Raw genomic sequence first — 17,656 nt, forward strand, 5'->3', positions numbered from 1 at the left:
GAAAGTTAATAAATAAGGTGGTGGCTAGACCAGAGCCCAACCCCTCAGCAGCCCCTGTAGAGGCTTTAGGGGCCAGAAGGACCATCTCTTATCTGTGCACAGATGAACCTCCAAAGGCTGGGCTTAGATTTGATGGCTCATTGAGCTGCAGAATAACTGCCAGATCTGGGCCACTCTTGTCTGACATTGAATAGAGTGGATTCTTGACCCTTATACTTCTGATAATCTTAAAAGTAATTCAGTGTTGTCCTATGAGAATAGTGTTGTAATTTGAGTTTCAAAGAACTTCAAGCAAGTTCTGGGCCTCAGTTTCCACTATGGAAATTAGAGGTTTGATTAGACATCTAAATTCTCTTCCTTCTACCTGTAGGATTCTGTGTTTCTAACATGTATAAAATATAAAATCAAAGTGTTCTATCTTTTAAAAAGTCTTAAATGGGTTCTCATTAATATTTTATGTGGTGTTAGAAATATGGTAACTTTTTCAAATATGCTTAATTTAAAGAAAGAAGTATTGTTTTCTGAGTTTTTTAAACCTATATATTTCAGATGATAAAACCATGACTTTTGGTTCATTTTCAGTAAGAGTTAACCTTATTCACAGTCTTTCTTAATCTTAGCAAACCTGTGAGGTGGGTATTGTTTATTCCCACCTCAGTGACAATACAGCTAAAGCTCAGAGGAACTGAATCTCTTGCTGAGGTTCTGACATCTTCTGCCGTCTTGTGGGTTTTTTTAGGTACTAAAAAGAGGAAAGCCAATGATTGAGTTCTGGGTACCTTTGTATAAATTTGTGGAGATAATAAAGGATATGGAACTTTTATTCCGTCTCATTTTGTCAGACTTAGCAGATGCTGGCGTGGCACTGGCCACCTCTAGTAGTGGCTTTGTTAGTAGTTTCAATGTATCCTTTCACCTAAAGGACCTGCTCCACACCACCAGGCGGAATGATGCACTGCTCAGTGAGCAGACCAGGCTCCAGAAGGACATCAGTGAGTGGATAAAGAAGTTGGAAGACTGCCAAAAAGAAGAGGAGACAAAACAGCAACAGCTTCAAGTGCTCCAGAATGAGATTGAAGAAAACAAAGCCAAACTAGCAGAACAAGAAATGGTACTACATGTTTATGATTTTTTGTAACAGGAAACACTTTGTCACTGGTGTGAGCTTTTTTCCTCTTGGCAGAAACCTGCTGAGAAGTACCCCACAAAGGAATAGCTTCCCTTAACTGCCCTGGGTAATTAGGGGGTATTGTAACCAACTCTTTCTTGGTATTAATATTTCTAGACTCTTAAGGCCCTAGAACATTGGTTATATAAAGAATCTTCATGGCCACCTGTCATTTGCTGCTTGCATCCCCTTCTCACATGCTGACCAAATTGTTTTCCAGTCCCTCCTTGATTACCTTGGTAAAGGAACTCACTCTGTCATGGTGTCCTACTTTCTATTGTACTAGACTCTATCCATGAAGATGCTCTCATCTGGGACACTATTTGTTATTGTATGACTGACTAAGATTGTTCTTTATTAAGATGTTTCAAAGACTCCAGAAACAGAGAGAAAGTGAAGAAAGAAAATTAGAAGCAAGTAAAGCAACACTGAAGGAGCAGCAGCAGCAACTGGAAAAGGAAGTAACAGACCAGCAAAGCAAACTGGACCAGGTGCTCACAAAGCTGCTGGGGACAGAAGAGCGTGTCAGGACTCTGCAGGAAGAGGAGAGGTGGGGTGAGGCCCTGGAGAAGACGCTCTCCCAAACCCGTATGTATTCTGGAACATCACATTCCGGGGGAGGGGTGCTCTTCTGGTGTCTTGTGATGTACAGGAGACCCAGGGCCCAAGCATAGCCCAGAAAGGAGGCAAAAGCAGCACAGTGGGGAGTACAGTACAGACTTGATCCTCATAGCCCTGCGGAAGAGTGGCATTGAGACTGACGGTTAAACCTTTTTGCTTCACCATATTGTCTTCTTTGAGAATGCTATCCCAAGAAAGTGGGAAAGTAAGGCAAAGTAGTGCCAAAAGGTACTCTATAGGCTTTCTGTGAAGTACGTTACTTATGAGCTCTGGGAACAATGATTCATTTCATCTCAGCCAGTGGAAAAAAAAAATATTAACTGTTCTACTTCTATCCAAATTTGACAGTGCAAAATTTCTGTAAAATTTGACAAATACCAAAATATAGGTATTTGCCTTTAGATCTGTTTGTTCTCACTTAAGCCATATATAAAATAGAGTTGACATGGGAATCCAGGGTAAATGATTGTTCTAACATCAATAATGATATTTTTTCTGCAGGGTTTAATAATGATCAGAAAATGTTGTTCCCTCCCCTTACCCCTGAGTGAACCCAGTGGACTTAAAGGATCTGAAGGGATTATTATTTCTTTTCCCTGAGAATTCTTCTTCTTTTTTTTAATCCTTACCCAGGAATATGTTTTTACTGATTATATATAGAAAGAGAAACATCGATGTGAGAGAGAAACAGCAATTGGTTGCCTTCTGTACATGCCCTGACCTGGGATGGAACCCGCAACCTAGGTATGTGCCCTGACCAGAAATAGAACCTGCAACCTTTTGGTGCATGGGATAATGCTATCACCAACTGAGCCGCCAGCTGGGGTAAGGGGCGGCTGAGAACTCTTGATCAAACCAGACCCAATCATTTCATTTTGAAAATGAAACCTAACAAAAAAAAACTTAAAAAAAAGCGTGGCCACGCCAGAGGTGGAAAAAAGTGAAATCTGGATAGGGTGTTACTCTAAAGGTTGTGATCAGAACAATTTGTTTTAGGTGTCACTGTTATTTATAGGCATTATTTATTCAGTCTCACTATGTACTAGGTATTTGAATACATGATTCTCATCGAACAGCAGGAGATAGTTTCCCCTGTAAAACAGGGCTCATATGGCTCTAAATCCCATGTTCTCTGCACTGTACCACCTCCTGTGAAGGAAGAAGTACTGGTGTGCTTCCCTTCATTAAAATAAAGATTGAGTCCTAGCTGGTTTGGCTCAGTGGATAGAGTGTTGGCCTGTGGACTGAAGGGTCCTGGGTTCAATTCTGGTCAAGGGCACATGCCCACGTTGCAGGCTAGATCCCCAGTAGGGGGCGTGCAGGAGGCAGCCAATCAGTGATTCTCTCCCATCATTGATGTTTCTATCTCTCCTTTTCCCTTCCTGTCTGAAATCAATAAAAATATATTTAAAAAAATAAAATAAAGGTTGATAAAAAAAAACAGCAGTCTGTTTTGTGTTCCCTGCACCCCAGGATTGGTGCTTTTTTTTTGAGTCAAATACTCCAAAAGGAGATAGTCGCTGTGTATCACTTTGGAATCAGCCGAGGCCCATTATGTCAAGAGGCACCTTATCTGGGCCTTTTTTGGGGCCTCTGGTGTGGGTCAGAGGGGACTTGGAAGACTCAGTGATGGAGTGGGTGGCATGTCATTATGCAATCTGCCCTCGAGGGAAGGAAAGCTCTGCCTACATCCAGCTCAGGGCCTCTGGCTAAAGTACTAAAAATGCTCATTTCAGAACAACAGCTTTCAGAACGGGAGCAGCAATTAATGGAAAAGTCAAATGAGCTGCTGGCTCTCCAAAAAGAGACAGATTCTATGAGGGCCGACTTCAGCCTCCTGCGGAACCAGTTCTTGACGGAAAGAAAGAAATCCGAGAAACAGGTTCTCAGCCTGAAGGAAGCACTTAAGATCCAGCGGAGCCAACTGGAGAAAAACCTTCTCGTGAGTACCTGCCACCCTGGCAGTTTATGAAGAAATGATGCGTTTAAATGTTTAAACTAACACTGTTTCAACATAGAAAAAACAGATTACCTGTCAGCCCAACTATTGCTTTTGGTGTATTTCTGCATAATTTGTTCTTGAAGCTGATGGTAGATGTTGTCTGCATCTGGGCTGCAGCCCTGGCTGGAAAGATGGTCCTATAAACAAGACAATGTCAGCACAAAGCAGAGAGCACTCTCAGCTGGCAAGCTGCTACTGGCTGCAGTCAGTGCTCATAGCTTTTCCTCATCCTGCCCTTTTGGTCAACATTACCAGTAGCTTTAATTAATCATTATCCTAAAACCAAGAAGCCCAATCTAGCATGCTTTTAACCCTGAAATAAATTTTGGGAGGTGATACACAGATGAATTCAAAACAGTTTATGGTGGGTGGAGGCAGATGGGCAGCAACAGGGACTGTCACAGAAATGGGTTTCTCTAACACTCTCTGAAGGAATTAATGAACCCCTGTGGTGTGAATGTAACTTTAAATCACGTGTGTTTCCGAAAAGGTGATAGAGCCCCTTGTAACTAATGATAGGGTAACATGATTATAAAGATAAATATGCAGATATCTAAATTTTAACCCTTTCGGTAACCCTGTGATGATGGGGTCATTGTTCCCATTTTACAGACTATTAATGGAGGCTAAGAAAGAGAAAGTAACTTATTAAAAGTAATGTTGCAGACCTAGGATTCAGGCTTTGGGCTAACAGACTCTGTACTCCCAGCGCTACCACAGCTGCTAAAGAAGGCAGGTAGAATTACCCCCATTTTACAACTAGACAAGCTGCGGCCCAGATGGAAAATAAGTTACAGAGCTAGTGAGTGTGTAAGTCAGCAACGGCATCTCCATATATTGGACAACAGTCATTTTCCTCCTTCTGTGCTAGGAGCAAAAGCAAGAGAACAGCTGCATGCAGAAGGAAATGGCAACAATCGAGCAGGTGGCCCAGGACAACCACGAACGGGCCAGGCGCCTGATGAAGGAGCTCAACCAGATGCAGCATGAGTACACGGAACTCAAGAAACAGGTGTGTCCAGGAGGCCTGGCTGGCTGTCAGACAGGGGGCCTCGGGAGGCACGCTCACTGCCCGTGGCCTCAGACTTCGCTTCTCAAATAGCTTGTTAAGAGGAGTATTTCTTGGTGAAAATTGTGAAAAGCAGAATATATAGAATGTTAAGTCAAATTTCTTTTTGTAGTCTTAAAATATAGAAATATACCTTCACAAGAAAAACTTACTAGTCCAAAATATACTTTTAAAATTCATCAAGCTTTATATGTTAGTTTTGAGAGAAAAATGAAGTTCTTCAGCATAAAGCTTTATCATGTCCCAAAGAAGTGTGTTGAAATGTTAGAGTTTATGTCAGAAACAAGTCTGTAAGAGCCAACCACCCTGGGTAAGAAAGAGTGACTCCAGGGGAACGTGCATTACCCTGCAGAGGGTGTGAGAATAGTTCCTGCATAGACTACTAGTCTCCTCCTAGATGCCCTTGGCGTCTCTTCACCAGTGTCAGCATTTGGGCCACCCAGGACTCTCTAGTCGGCTACTGGGGCCACTCATTTGACCTGCCACGCTTTATCCTTTGGACAACCACAGTGGCCATTTGGTTTTATTTGTGTCTCCAAACTCTCCCCCACCCCCAATATACACTCCCTTTGGTTGAAGAAAAAGATGTTTTATTTTAAAGCTCCAAGTCTCTGCTAACTTGGAAGGGCAATTAGCAGTGGGTATGGCTATATTATCTTCCCTGAGCTTTTCATGGAGAGCCACATAGAGTAGTCTCAGGTATTCAACACAGTCTGTAACACCTGAGAAAACTGTTTAACCACCAGATTCTTCACCCATAAAATGAAAGCATTTGACCAGATCACTTCTAAGGCCCCTTTCAGCATTAACATTTATAATCTAGATCACTCATGACTTGTTTCAGTAAATGGTCATTTTCTCCTTGCTATTTAATTATCGTAGTTGCCATTTATTAGATACCACTAAGGTGGTTCATATAAATTCTCATATTTTTTAATGCAAGGTATAATCTTAATGTATAAATGATGTAACAGGTTAAGAAGTAACTTGCCCTAAGTCATATGGTAATGTTTACTGGCAATGAGATTAAAATCCAGCTCTATCTAACTCCAGAGAGACTGACTTCTACAGAGCAATATATCATCAAGGAACACTGTGCCCGTGCTTTTTAAAAATATATATATTTTTATTGATTTCAGAGAGGAAGGGAAAGGGAGAGAGATAGAAACATCAATGATGAGAGAGAATCATTGATTGGCTGCTTCCTGCACGCCCCCTGCTGAGGATCAAGCCCCACAACTCGGCCATGTGCCCTTGACCAGAATCAAACCTGAGACCCTTCAGTCTGCAGGTTGACGCTGTATCGCTGCACCACTCAAAATGCCAGTAAAATCGTTTACATGGTAGCTTACAGATACTTCAGTAGTTGAAAAAGCACAAGTTTTGACATCTGTAGATCTTTAAACTCGACACATTAAACAGTTTAATTCCAGTTAATTCCCAAACTTAACCAATGGTATTTGACTCTTGTTCTTTAGATGGCAAACCAAAATGATTTGGAAAGAAGACAAATGGAAATCAGCGAAGCAATGAGGACACTTAAATCTGAGGTGAAAGATGAAATCAGAACCAGCCTGAAGAATTTCAACCAGTTTCTTCCAGAGCTACCAGCAGATCTGGAAGCTGTTTTGGAAAGGAACGAAAACCTAGGAGGAGGGTTGGAAAGCTTGAAGGAGAACTTTCCATTTACCATGAGTGAGAGGCCATCACCTTTGGAAGAAAAACCTAATTTTTCCCAGGTTCACATAATGGTAAGGATTTACCCTGCCATTCTCTGGATTTTGTAGAAGAATAACTTGGCTCCCATCTCCCCTGGATTAGCTGAAAACAGGCTTGATGGTGGGGAGTGTAGGGGGAAATGCTGGTTGGTTACTGATAGTGGTGTGTGGTGACTGGTGTTTCTCTTTCCTTCTGAAAAAGGATGAACACTGGCGTGGAGAAGCGCTTCGAGAGAAACTGCGGCACCGTGAAGATCGGCTCAAGGTTGCCCTTTACAAACGACATGTATAGCATGAGTTACTTGCACACTGAGGAGTGGGAGGCGAATTGCTTGCATTCACATACTGCTGTCACATGGGCTCTACTGCAGTACTCACAGCAGCTTTGTAGATTACATGGTGGGAGCTCAGAGAAGTTGATCACACAGTGAACAGCAGAGTCAGTATTCAAAACCATGAATTCTGATGTTAAGCCTGAAAAATCAGACAGAGGCCGAAAAACCAGGGAGAACAGCCCGGCAGGTCCTTCTCCTCTAATAAAGCCTGTAGTCCTGGTTTTTTGGCCTCTGTCTGATTTTTCATTTTACTCCACCCACCAGTTGGGGGAAGGGAGGATCTATCAAATCCCAGCATTATTTAACCTATACAGTGCTGCTTTGCCTCAGCCCAAACTGACAGAAACCTAAGCATGTGGGACAGGAAATAGAGATACAATGATAAGCAATAAGGAGCTCAGAGGCCAATGTTTTGGGGAAAGATTGGTAATACTGGAAAAGTAGGCTTGGGTGTCAGATAAGAAGTTGTTTGGCTCAGGGCATGTTGAGTTTCAAGGCCTTGTGACTCATCCAGGGAAGCATGTCTGCCTGTAGGCAGCTGAGAATAGGAGTCTAGACTTAGTGGTCAGAGTTGAATTAAAGATTTGGAGTTGAGAGTTGAAAAATGTGAAGTAGAACAGGAGGACAGAATGCACCTTTGGCGAACAGCTATATATCATGGGCTGAGAGGGAGCTATTTGTATACTGAGGGAGGCCCTTGACCTCCAAAAGTATTTATATGTAAATCCATTCTAATTAAATCAGGTTTAAAATTCAGTTCTTCGATTGCCACATTTCAAGCTCTCAATAGCCGCATATGACTACTGGCTACTATATTGGACAACACAGACAGACAACATTGCCTTCATCACACAAAGTTCTGTTGGACAGTGCTGCTGTAGACTTTGAGAGAATCATCTCAAAGGTACAGCATTGGAAAAGCCAGAAAGGAATCTGGGGTTGAGGATTAACTACATTGTGAGACACACTGAAGACATTGAGTAGAAACCAATCTTCTGAGTCTGGGAAGAAAAGGAAGAGAGAGATGAGCAGTAATTTAATGGGGAGGCTGGAATCCTTAGCATCGTTACAGTAGAGAGAATAGACTGAGTAAAAGGCCCAGTTAATGAAAACACAGAACAGTACATGTTTACACACACTGAGAGCAGTGTGTACCTCTAGTTTTTTGGACAAGCATTTTCAGCAGCCATTCCTACTTTATGATAGTCAAATTTGCCTATCAAATGTTAAATGTGAGGAAACTACTGAGTAATAGTTCTGGATATATAAAACTGTAAACTTCACCCTAACACTTTCAGGCTCAACTTCGACGCTGTATGTCTAAGCAAGCAGAAGTGTTAATCAAAGGGAAGCAGCAGACAGAGGGCACTTTACACAGCTTGAGGAGACAAGTCGACGCGCTAGGGGAACTGGTCACCAGCACCTCTGCAGATTCCATATCGTCACCATCACCTAGTCCGTCTCAGCTGGAGTTTTCTTTTGCAGAGGACTGTCAGCTTGGACCCAGCCAGGTAAAAGGAAGCTCTTCACAAGGGGTCTGATCTGTACTTGGAAACTACCTGAAAGTTTGGGATACATAATCTAGAGGACACTCAGAAGGAACACAGTGCCACCTTCCAATCTCTGGAAAACTTTTCCTAGTTTCGACTTTTTTCATGATCCCTAGTAAAACGAATCAACTGAGGTCTTCGGCAATGGACTAGACCTGGAGACGGGAGGACCTGTGAGGGACGTACTTAATGCTGTTATTAATGTCCTCCACCTCTGGATTTCCTTATTCTCTCCTGGGTCATACAGAATTTAGACCTGTGAGGCCAGTTTGAGCCCTAGTTTAACCTGTCCGTCCCCCTGTGCCTATTGTTATTCCTCAGCAAAAGTTGGAACATAGACCTCTTACCCCAGGGTCTATGAGAAATCCTGAATTTCACAAAGGTTTTCTGTGTGACATAGTTAATCATTTAGGAGGAATATGAAATATACTCATGGATTGGTAAATAGTAACACAGCACTACTTTCAGAGACAGGCAATAGCTACTATTTTTTGACTGTCTACTGTGTACATGTACTAAACCCTTTGTATATTTTTTCTCATTTAAAGAAATTGTATAAAATGAAACCAACATGTAGGGGCTAATCTATCTTTACTGCAGAGCAATATATGGAATGGTTGAGCCACAAGAAACATTAAGGAAAACTGCCTGTTTATTAATAAAGCACAAGCTCATTAGGAGAGTCAGGATTTAAATATGATTCTTAAAACCTTCTATGGTAGGACCCAAATCAGGTATAGGCCTCAGGATATGCCTGAAGGAAGGTGTCAGGTGGCTTTGGAAGTGAGACAGCCCCAGTAATGGGAGATGAGTGCATGAGTGTTTGGGGGCCAGTTCATTATCAGTTCATGGTGGCAGCCAGAGGAGTTAATGGTGCTCTAAATTCAAGAGAATAACGGAGAGGTTAGACCACAAGGGTTAGAGGTAAGATTGTTAGAATTATTTTGGAGTCTGGGGTAGTAATCCAGGTCTCTGTGGGATAATAGCCCATGCTACACGGGAATTAGAGTGCTAGCTTCTGGGCCTAATATTTTATCTCCCTTTTCAGAGCTGTTTCCAACAAGTCCTACAAGGTCCATCAAAATTACGAGACAGTTACCGACACTGATGCCATTCCAAGCTTCCTGCTCACAGGGTACCTGTTACAAATAGTTCTTTTAACCAGCACTTTCAGTTGGAAGATCTTGAATTTTAGCTTATAATCTTAAGAAAAGTAACCTCTCAACTTTCATTTTAAAATATTTTTCCAAAGAAGTACTCAAATATGTATTTTACCTATTAGCCTTTATGGTATCACTTTGTTCTGTTAATTTATATAAGACCTGTTTTTACTGTTGCAAGAATTCATCCTTTCTTTCTTTGTCTTACTGTAGGAAAAAATGGTTCAGCCAGATGAGGAATACTATCTTGCATAAATCTGAGGAAAGACCTCCACTACCTCACTAACTTCATTGTTGGAATGCCACTTAGTTTTTATCAAGATCCAGTGAATTCAGATGCTGAACTCTACTGTAGTTTGTCACACTTGAACCATTAAGGCCAGGGTTTTTGTAAGTCATGTGCACATATGGGAACAGTTGTATAAATTAAAACAGGGTTCTAGATTGCTGAGCATTTTTATTTTTTATCTTTGAAATGTGCTATTATAAAACCAATGCTGAATGTAACTGCAAATTGGAATCTATAAAGCGATAAAATCTTTAGTTACAAAGAAAAAAATATACTTAGGCCCCTCTTCATTCAGTGTCAAAGGTTATTTTTGGATTTTGCTTAAAAATCTATTTTTGTATGAAAATAAAAGGTAAAATAAATGTGGGCTATCGTCTGACTTTACATTTCACAGATATACAATAAAGCTATCATATTATTACCTTAATTCTAAGAAATGACAATCTTTCAAATAGTTTCCTATTTGTTTGGAGGTTGAAGTATGTTGTACCTATCAGAGAATATGTTTCATCTTTTGAAATACCTATTATAAAACTATTACATTTCAGGTTCTTTTCCTCGACCAAAACTTTGGTGGAAAAGTAGAGAAGCTGACCCAGGGTACATTCAAACTGTGTTCAGACTTAAAAAATTTTGAAGTACTGTAACTAATGCCTCAACTCCATGGTACAGAAATACATTATTTCTCTAAAAATAAGAATAGCAGCTGGCAACAGAATTATTCCCATGGGATAGTGAAGTATGAAACCACATGAAATAGGTTTTAAAATATTTCCAAGGACTCTTTTCTAGGCCCCCTAGACAACTTCTGATCCATAGCACATAGTTACGCCATGTTTCTACAATACAGAAGAGCAGTGCAGTAATCCTCATCACTTAGGTTTATATTCCTAAAAAGTTGTTTGGCTACAACTGTACCATTAAGATATGGGATAAATATAGTACAATGAAGACAATGGAAGTGACATAAAATTTACTAGTACATAGCAAGTTCTAGAAGGCATCTAATTCCAAAACAAAAATTGATTTGGTAGTACCTTTTGTACTTACATTCTTCTTGGTTTCATTTTCACAAATCTTAACAAAATGCTTAAAATCCTGGCCTATTCAGTTGTCGAAATCTTTCAGGGACACATTTTCTTGTTTTATCCATGTACTGTATGTGAGGGTAAAATAACTTCTTTCTAAACTACCACATGAACCCTCTCTATATTCCCAAATAAACAGGAAATGGAAGGTAATCATTAAGTCTTCTGTTTAAGGGTAGTGAACTGAACCACACAATCACAAATAAAGATCATACCTAAAACAGTTGTGTGGGCAACCAAGTTCTCAAAACTTTGAGTCTTCTGGAATAAAAGAAGTGAGGTAATTAGTGTATGAAGCCAAACACCTGGTTCCAAAACTTTTTTCCAAAGAAAGTTTATTACCTCTGACTAGTATTATGTATCATCAAGCCCCCCCCCCCCAAAAAAAATCAAGGTTATTGCATCAAATACTTATCCATGGAAAATACTTGAACATTGTGGAATGTCAGGTACTAAGCACCAATTACTAAGCAGGAGGGCCTCCTCCCTCATAGGTGCAAGGGCAATGAGTAACCCAGAGAAGCAGGTGACCACATAAGCAGTAAACTCTCATGGATTAAAAATTAAAAGAATTTCACATTCTCTCCAAAGTGCACTTGCCAATGTCTGGCACATGAATGTTACAATATGACAATTTGCTCCTTTATTTTTGAGCACCCAAGTTTATTGTAGGGAATTAAACATGAAAATTACAGAATTTGGCCCCAAGTACAGTGAAGGGAGAACACCATCAGGCACTGAATGTGCTGATCTCACACTGAAAAAGGTTGACTAAAAACACTGCAAGTGTGATCTAAATACAAAGATAAAAACTCAGTGATGTGGATTTATATGCTATGTACTAGACTTCTCTATCAACAAATAAGGATAATTCTGCAAAAACTGACAACTTATGCTAAATAATTGTTTACCTGAAGAAAATATGAAATCCTATCATAGTTAAGAAAATAATACAAACAATTTTAATTTAATCTAGATACAGGTACTTTATTTACAAATATTCAGATTAATAGCATTTTGTTACATCAAATGAAGAGTACAACAGTCTGAATAAATCCTGTCACAAAACAATTAAGACCCACTGTAACTAACTTTGGAAATCAGGGTATTGCACCTAAACAAGCCACGGTCTTTAGTTTGTGATTGTTACCTTATATCCCAATGGGTGGTTTGTTTTATCTTTGTAAATATATACACACACCGGCAGGTCATGGTCCCTGGGTGAGTCCCTTGTGATGCAACAGTGTGAGCAAAATGGATCACTGTAAGTCTTTAACAGAATATACCAATCTACTCCAGGAATCTTCTTTTTAAAAAAGTTTAAGACAAATAAAAATGAGTCCCCAAATTAACCAAGTCCTATTTTCTGCACATTCCAGTTTTGGCTTTTATTTAATGTTGACTATACAATACTCTGGTACTACCATGTTTACAACCTAGAAAGTTGGATTTTTTTTACTTTAGTGTCTGTAAAGAGGGATTTAAAATGTGTATTTTAAACACAGCAGTTGAGCTGAGTGTATTTTATATAATCTACTGAGGTTTACCTATCCTGTACTTCAATAACTTCTGAATTCCCAGCCTGATCTTTAACCTCAGAAATCAGTCAACAGAAGTAAAGAACTTGGTAAAACCTAAGTTTTTTATCTAAAGAAATAAGATTGTTTCCCTTGCAATACTGTATTCTTCAGTGGCCAAACCATCTCAAGTAATAACTTACTTTGTATCAGCACAAACATTGAAACACTGTTAGAAACACTTTCCCTTTTATAAAACAATTTATGCCAACATGACCAAAAATAGCACTTCATACTTAAGAACACAAGGGATATCTTAAAATATTTCACTGTAGTGTTAAAAATGCACAATTTAAAATCCCTTAACAGCAGACCTATGGTTCAGAATCTCAACCATTCCAAGAAGATAAAGGTATAAAAGCTTAAAATGTGCAATAATAAACCCAGCCTTTTTTCTTTTTCTATACAGTAAGGCAAGAAATGCAGCCTGTAATGCAAAATGTTTACAAAAAAGAGAAAAGCAGGTTTGCACATTGTTGATTGCACAAGAACAGTTAAGAAAATCTGCAGGTAAGCCACAGTGCAAAGAAGAACAAAGATGAGCTAGTGTTAATCCTCTCACGCTAGGAGCTCTTTACAGCATAATGTCCCCAAATTGCCAGCACCAATGGGTGGAGCCAGTATTACTTGTGAACTGCAGTTGTGTCTATTTCCTTGTGTGAAATGGAAGGGAGTAACATGGTCACATATAGGTCTTACTGTACAAACTGGTATTTTATACTGTTCCAATGCCAGTAATCAATTTATTTTCTTCATTAAAATAATATACACAGAATGTATTGTTAGTTCAGTTCCTTCAAAATTTATACATATTTACTTTCTGCTAAAGAGAAAAGGATAAAATGTAAAAAAAAAAAAAAATAAAGCTATTAATTAAGCACAAGAGAGAAGCTGATAAGTGGATATTTTCCCTGTACAAGGCTAAGACAGAAGCAAACCTCCTCAAGAAAAATGCCACCCACACAACAGGGAATTTATCTGACAAAAACAAAACAAAAGCAGTTATAGAACCCCTTCTCTATCACCAGAAGCCATTTCACAGCAATAAACTTCTTGGTTACAACAGACATACTTGAACAGTTAAAGATGGGGAGAAAGGCTTAAGATATCAAATTAAACCGTACAGTGAGACAAAGCCCTGCCAAAAAGAGGGAGGGGTAAAAATCATGAAGTCCAGCATCAGTGCTCAGTTTAAATCATGTATTGGTGACATACCTAACATGAGGACAATCAAGGGGAAAAAAAGTCTAGATTTACCATGCAGGAGAGATTACTTGCTTTTGATAACCTGATTACACCTAGTTGTTTAGCAGTTTAGTATTGTGTTAAACTGTTTTTAAACAGAGTTGTTTTTTCTTTTGTTTTTTTAATTAAACCCAGTAAGATGTACAGAAGACACGAGGCAGTAAAAAGTACTGCTTCCAACAGACAGAGGTGAAAGGTCAAATGAGAGCCACAGCAAAGAGGTCACTAGCAGCCACAGCCTTCTCTCTGGGGTTGGGGTTCACTGGTTAGCCGGCCTCCCTGCGGAGCTGAGGGTTTGTGCTGTACACCAGACTCGGCAGCATTCAGATCCAGGCTTCCATCCTGAATGTTCTGATAGATTTTCTTGGCAGCCTCGAGGAAAGCATCTTCTACGTTCTCTCCCCTAAGAGGCAATTGACAACTTTATTCGAGAACCACAGTTTTCTACAAAAGATAAGACATTATACACTGACCTTTTGCTAAACTTTAGTCAACTGCCATGATGTCTTCAACTTAGCCACTGTTATCTAATAAGAGATTACCAGAAGACTGAGCTAAGAGAACAACATGGGGAAATATTTTCTGTGGAAAGCATATAAACACAATACTGAGCTATTTCTACAAACCCTATTTGATAACTGTATGTGTTCTAGTCATTAAAATGCTAACATATTAATATATAACAGTTAAAATAGGTCATTTCTGTAATGATATTTTACCAGAAATGAAATCTCCAAACATGCACACATGATTCCTGGATCTGAAGAGTCTGATTAGCCAAGCATGAACTGTACTGGTTTTATCATGTGATGGTGGCATATTCATGCTTAGCCATATTCACACTTCAGTTCAATTCTCTTAGGACTAACAGTACAGATGAATAAAAAAGGAGCTAGCTTCTTACCAATGCAAGGAATTTTTGGCTTAAATAATTATAATGAGAGTCCCAGGGTTCAATAATGGACATCCTATATAATAAAAGGGTAATATGCAAATTGACCCTAACAGTAGAACAACTGGGAATGACTGGTCACTATGACACACACTGACCACCAGGGGGCAGACGCTCAATGCAGGAGCTGCCCTCTGGTGGTCAGTGTGCTCCCACAGGGAGAGCTCTGCTCAACCACAAGCCAGGCTGAAGGCTGCCAGCACAGCGGTGGTGATGGGAGCCTCTCCTGCCTCCTTAGCAGCGCTAAGGATGTCCGACTGCAGCTTAGGCCTGCTCACCGCTGGCAAGTGGACATCCCTCGAGGGCTCCCGGGCTGCCAGAGGGATGTCTGACTGCCAGCTTAGGCCCAACTCCCCTGGGGAGTGGGCCTAAGCCAACAGGTGGACATCCCCCGAAGGGTCCCAGACTGCGAGAGGGCACAGGCCAGGCTGAGGGATCCCCCCTGAGTACACAAATTTTTGTGTACCGGGCCTCTAGTGGGATAATAATTAGAAAGTGTTAATTATGCTTCTAATTACCCTTAGACATTGAGTATTTCCTTAACTCATGCTTTTTACCATGATCAGAAGTATTAAGTAGGTTGACCAAGCTTGAGTCCAAGGTGCCAAACTCAACCTCAGTTGTGAAAGTCAAACACTTGAAATGTTTACACAATTTCATTTATTAACATGGCTTACCAGTGGGCAATCGAGGTAGAATCTTTTAGGTAAAGTAACAAATATTATTTTGAAATGTCAAATAGGAAGCAAAGGATTGCTTACTGTTCCTCTAGCCATAAGCATTAGGTATTTATGTATCATACATTTTATGTACAGGTGACCCTGGAACAACGTGAGGGGGGTTGGGGCACCGACTTCCTCGCAATCAAAAATCTGCTCTGAACATGCAAATTCCCAATGATGGAGTTGTCCCTTGAATTAGGTGGTTTTCAACTGTGCCAGCCAATTGAACTGCACAGGTCAATTTAAAAAATTCTCAAATGGTCCTAGCTGGTTTGGCTAGTGGATAGAGCCTGTGGTCTGAAGGGTCCTGGGTTCCATTCCGGTCAAGGGCACATGCCCAGGTTGTGGGCTTGATCCCCGGAAGGGGGCGTGCAGGGAGCAGCCAATCAATGATTCTCATCATCGATGTTTCTATCTATCCCTCCCTCTCCCTTCCTCTCAGAAATAAAAATATATTTAAAAAAAAAAATCCTAATATGGCCCAGCAGATGTGGCTCAGTAGTTGAGTGTTGACCCATGAATCAAGAGGTCACCAGTTCTGGTCAGGGCATATGCCCAGGTGGCAGGTTTGATCCCCAATAGGGGGCATACAGGAGGCCGCCGATCCATGATGTTTCTCTCATCCATGTTTCTATCTCTCTATCCCTCTCCCTTTCCCCTCTCTCTAAAAATCAATAAAAACATACATATTTTTTTAAATCCTCATGATTGGAATCATGCAGTTCACATCCATGTTGTTTATGGGTCAACTGTATATATACACTATACATTTTTTCATATCTATGTTCTATTTGAGAAATTTGAATGTATTTGAAAATTATCTAATTTTAGCCATACTTACGTTTTTGCACTTGCTTCAAGGAACAATAAGCCTAAAAGTAAATTTCAGACTGATTAGGACATTTCAAATTACCTCACAAGGACATTCTCTTTAGCAACATCTGAATAAAAGTTAAAGCTTCCCATCAGTTTTCAATATTTTATGAAAGAATATAAATGTAAAATGGAGGGAATAATAGTACTCCTCCTCCCAACTCATGAATTCTCAAACACATTTTGCAATTTCCTCATCCTTGAAATTTGAATAGTTTGCATCAAAAAATAATTGTTAAATAATTTGCAGGATCAAAATCTTTAGGAATTCTCCCAAGGTTGACCCTCCCAAAAAAGCCATTAAATGTCTTAAACCCACCATTTTCTTCAGCGAACTGTTTGGCTTCTTCATAAGTAACATCTCTCTGTGCCTCCAAATCTGCTTTATTTCCTATGAGAATTATTACCTAATGTGTGACCAAAAGGAAGACATCTTAAAACAAAGCAACCAACTTAAATCAACCATAAAAATTCTGAAATCAAAAAATCTTAATAGAAAAAAACATGTGGGCCTAATAAGAAAAAGTAGTACTAGCAATTATCCACCAGACAGGACTATAGAATCATGAAGCCATTAGTATTACGATGGATTCTCAGCAATCTTCTAGGCAAGGGGTTCATAAACTTTCTGTAATAGGCAGAGAGGATATATTCCAGGTTTTTGAGTCCCATGTTATGATTTCTTTATATATGCTTCTTTGTTTTGTTTTCGACAATTGTTTAAAAATATGAAAAACACTCTTAGCTTACGAGCCATTCAAACACAAAATAGCCCATGAGGCACACCTGGACTAGGCCAAAGATTATGATTTATCTACTCAAGATTACTAAGTGTCCATGGACAAGCTCCAGGGGATCTGTGAAAGCACAGAATGAAACAAAATGTTGTAAACAAGGACAGTTCCTGAAGAGGAAGTTTGTGGCTTTCATCAGATTTTCAAGTTTTTGGGACCCTCAAAAAGTTTACAAACTACTAATTCAACTCCTTCAGGCTACTGGTAAAGAAATTAAGGCTCAAATAAGGCAGAGACTTGTTAAAGGTCAGTTAGTGGTAAGGGACATTAGAACCCAGGTTTAACACTCAAACTATAAACTTCAGACAAATGTGTCCTACTACCCCACATTATCCTTGGCAGGACTAAGTTTGTAGCAACTGATAACGAATGTCTATTCATTGAGGTCAGTAGAAACACATATGCAATGAATTCAAATCCAAGGCAAACTATCATACAACTATATCCACTTTGGAATCATTTTATACAAGTGGAAGTTAGGCCAAAGTTAAAG

At 39.8% G+C, this 17,656-nt stretch overlaps 2 protein-coding genes across 8 annotated transcripts in view; one reads left to right on the forward strand and one right to left on the reverse strand.

Moving 5' to 3' along the window:
* The window catches only part of CNTRL (centriolin), a 78,510-nt gene extending 65,068 nt beyond the window's left edge, over positions 1–13,442 (forward strand). For 3 of the 6 annotated variants that reach the window (XM_036329880.1, XM_036329881.1, XM_036329882.1), the window contains exons 36-44: positions 923–1,111; positions 1,531–1,756; positions 3,526–3,731; positions 4,663–4,803; positions 6,339–6,611; positions 6,781–6,864; positions 8,212–8,424; positions 9,512–9,598; positions 9,837–13,442. In XM_036329880.1, coding sequence (XP_036185773.1) covers positions 923–1,111; positions 1,531–1,756; positions 3,526–3,731; positions 4,663–4,803; positions 6,339–6,611; positions 6,781–6,864; positions 8,212–8,424; positions 9,512–9,571 — 1,392 coding nt within the window. In that variant the 3' untranslated portion in view covers positions 9,572–9,598; positions 9,837–13,442. Of the gene's footprint in view, positions 1–922; positions 1,112–1,530; positions 1,757–3,525; positions 3,732–4,662; positions 4,804–6,338; positions 6,612–6,780; positions 7,818–8,211; positions 8,425–9,511; positions 9,599–9,836 lie in introns of those variants that run through there. The other 3 variants (XM_036329884.1, XM_036329883.1, XR_004971161.1) reach the window with 2 other exon arrangements.
* The window catches only part of RAB14 (RAB14, member RAS oncogene family), a 28,389-nt gene continuing 17,284 nt past the window's right edge, over positions 6,552–17,656 (reverse strand). The window contains exons 6-8 of one of the 2 annotated variants that reach the window (XM_036329889.1): positions 16,689–16,776; positions 16,338–16,368; positions 6,552–6,672 (exon numbers count right to left, since the gene is read on the reverse strand). In XM_036329889.1, coding sequence (XP_036185782.1) covers positions 6,567–6,672; positions 16,338–16,368; positions 16,689–16,776 — 225 coding nt within the window. In that variant the 3' untranslated portion in view covers positions 6,552–6,566. Of the gene's footprint in view, positions 6,673–11,966; positions 14,226–16,337; positions 16,369–16,688; positions 16,777–17,656 lie in introns of those variants that run through there. The other variant, XM_036329888.1, reaches the window with a different exon arrangement.

This window comes from Myotis myotis, unplaced genomic scaffold (assembly GCF_014108235.1).
Source record: "Myotis myotis isolate mMyoMyo1 unplaced genomic scaffold, mMyoMyo1.p scaffold_m19_p_12, whole genome shotgun sequence".
NCBI lineage: Eukaryota > Metazoa > Chordata > Mammalia > Chiroptera > Vespertilionidae > Myotis > Myotis myotis.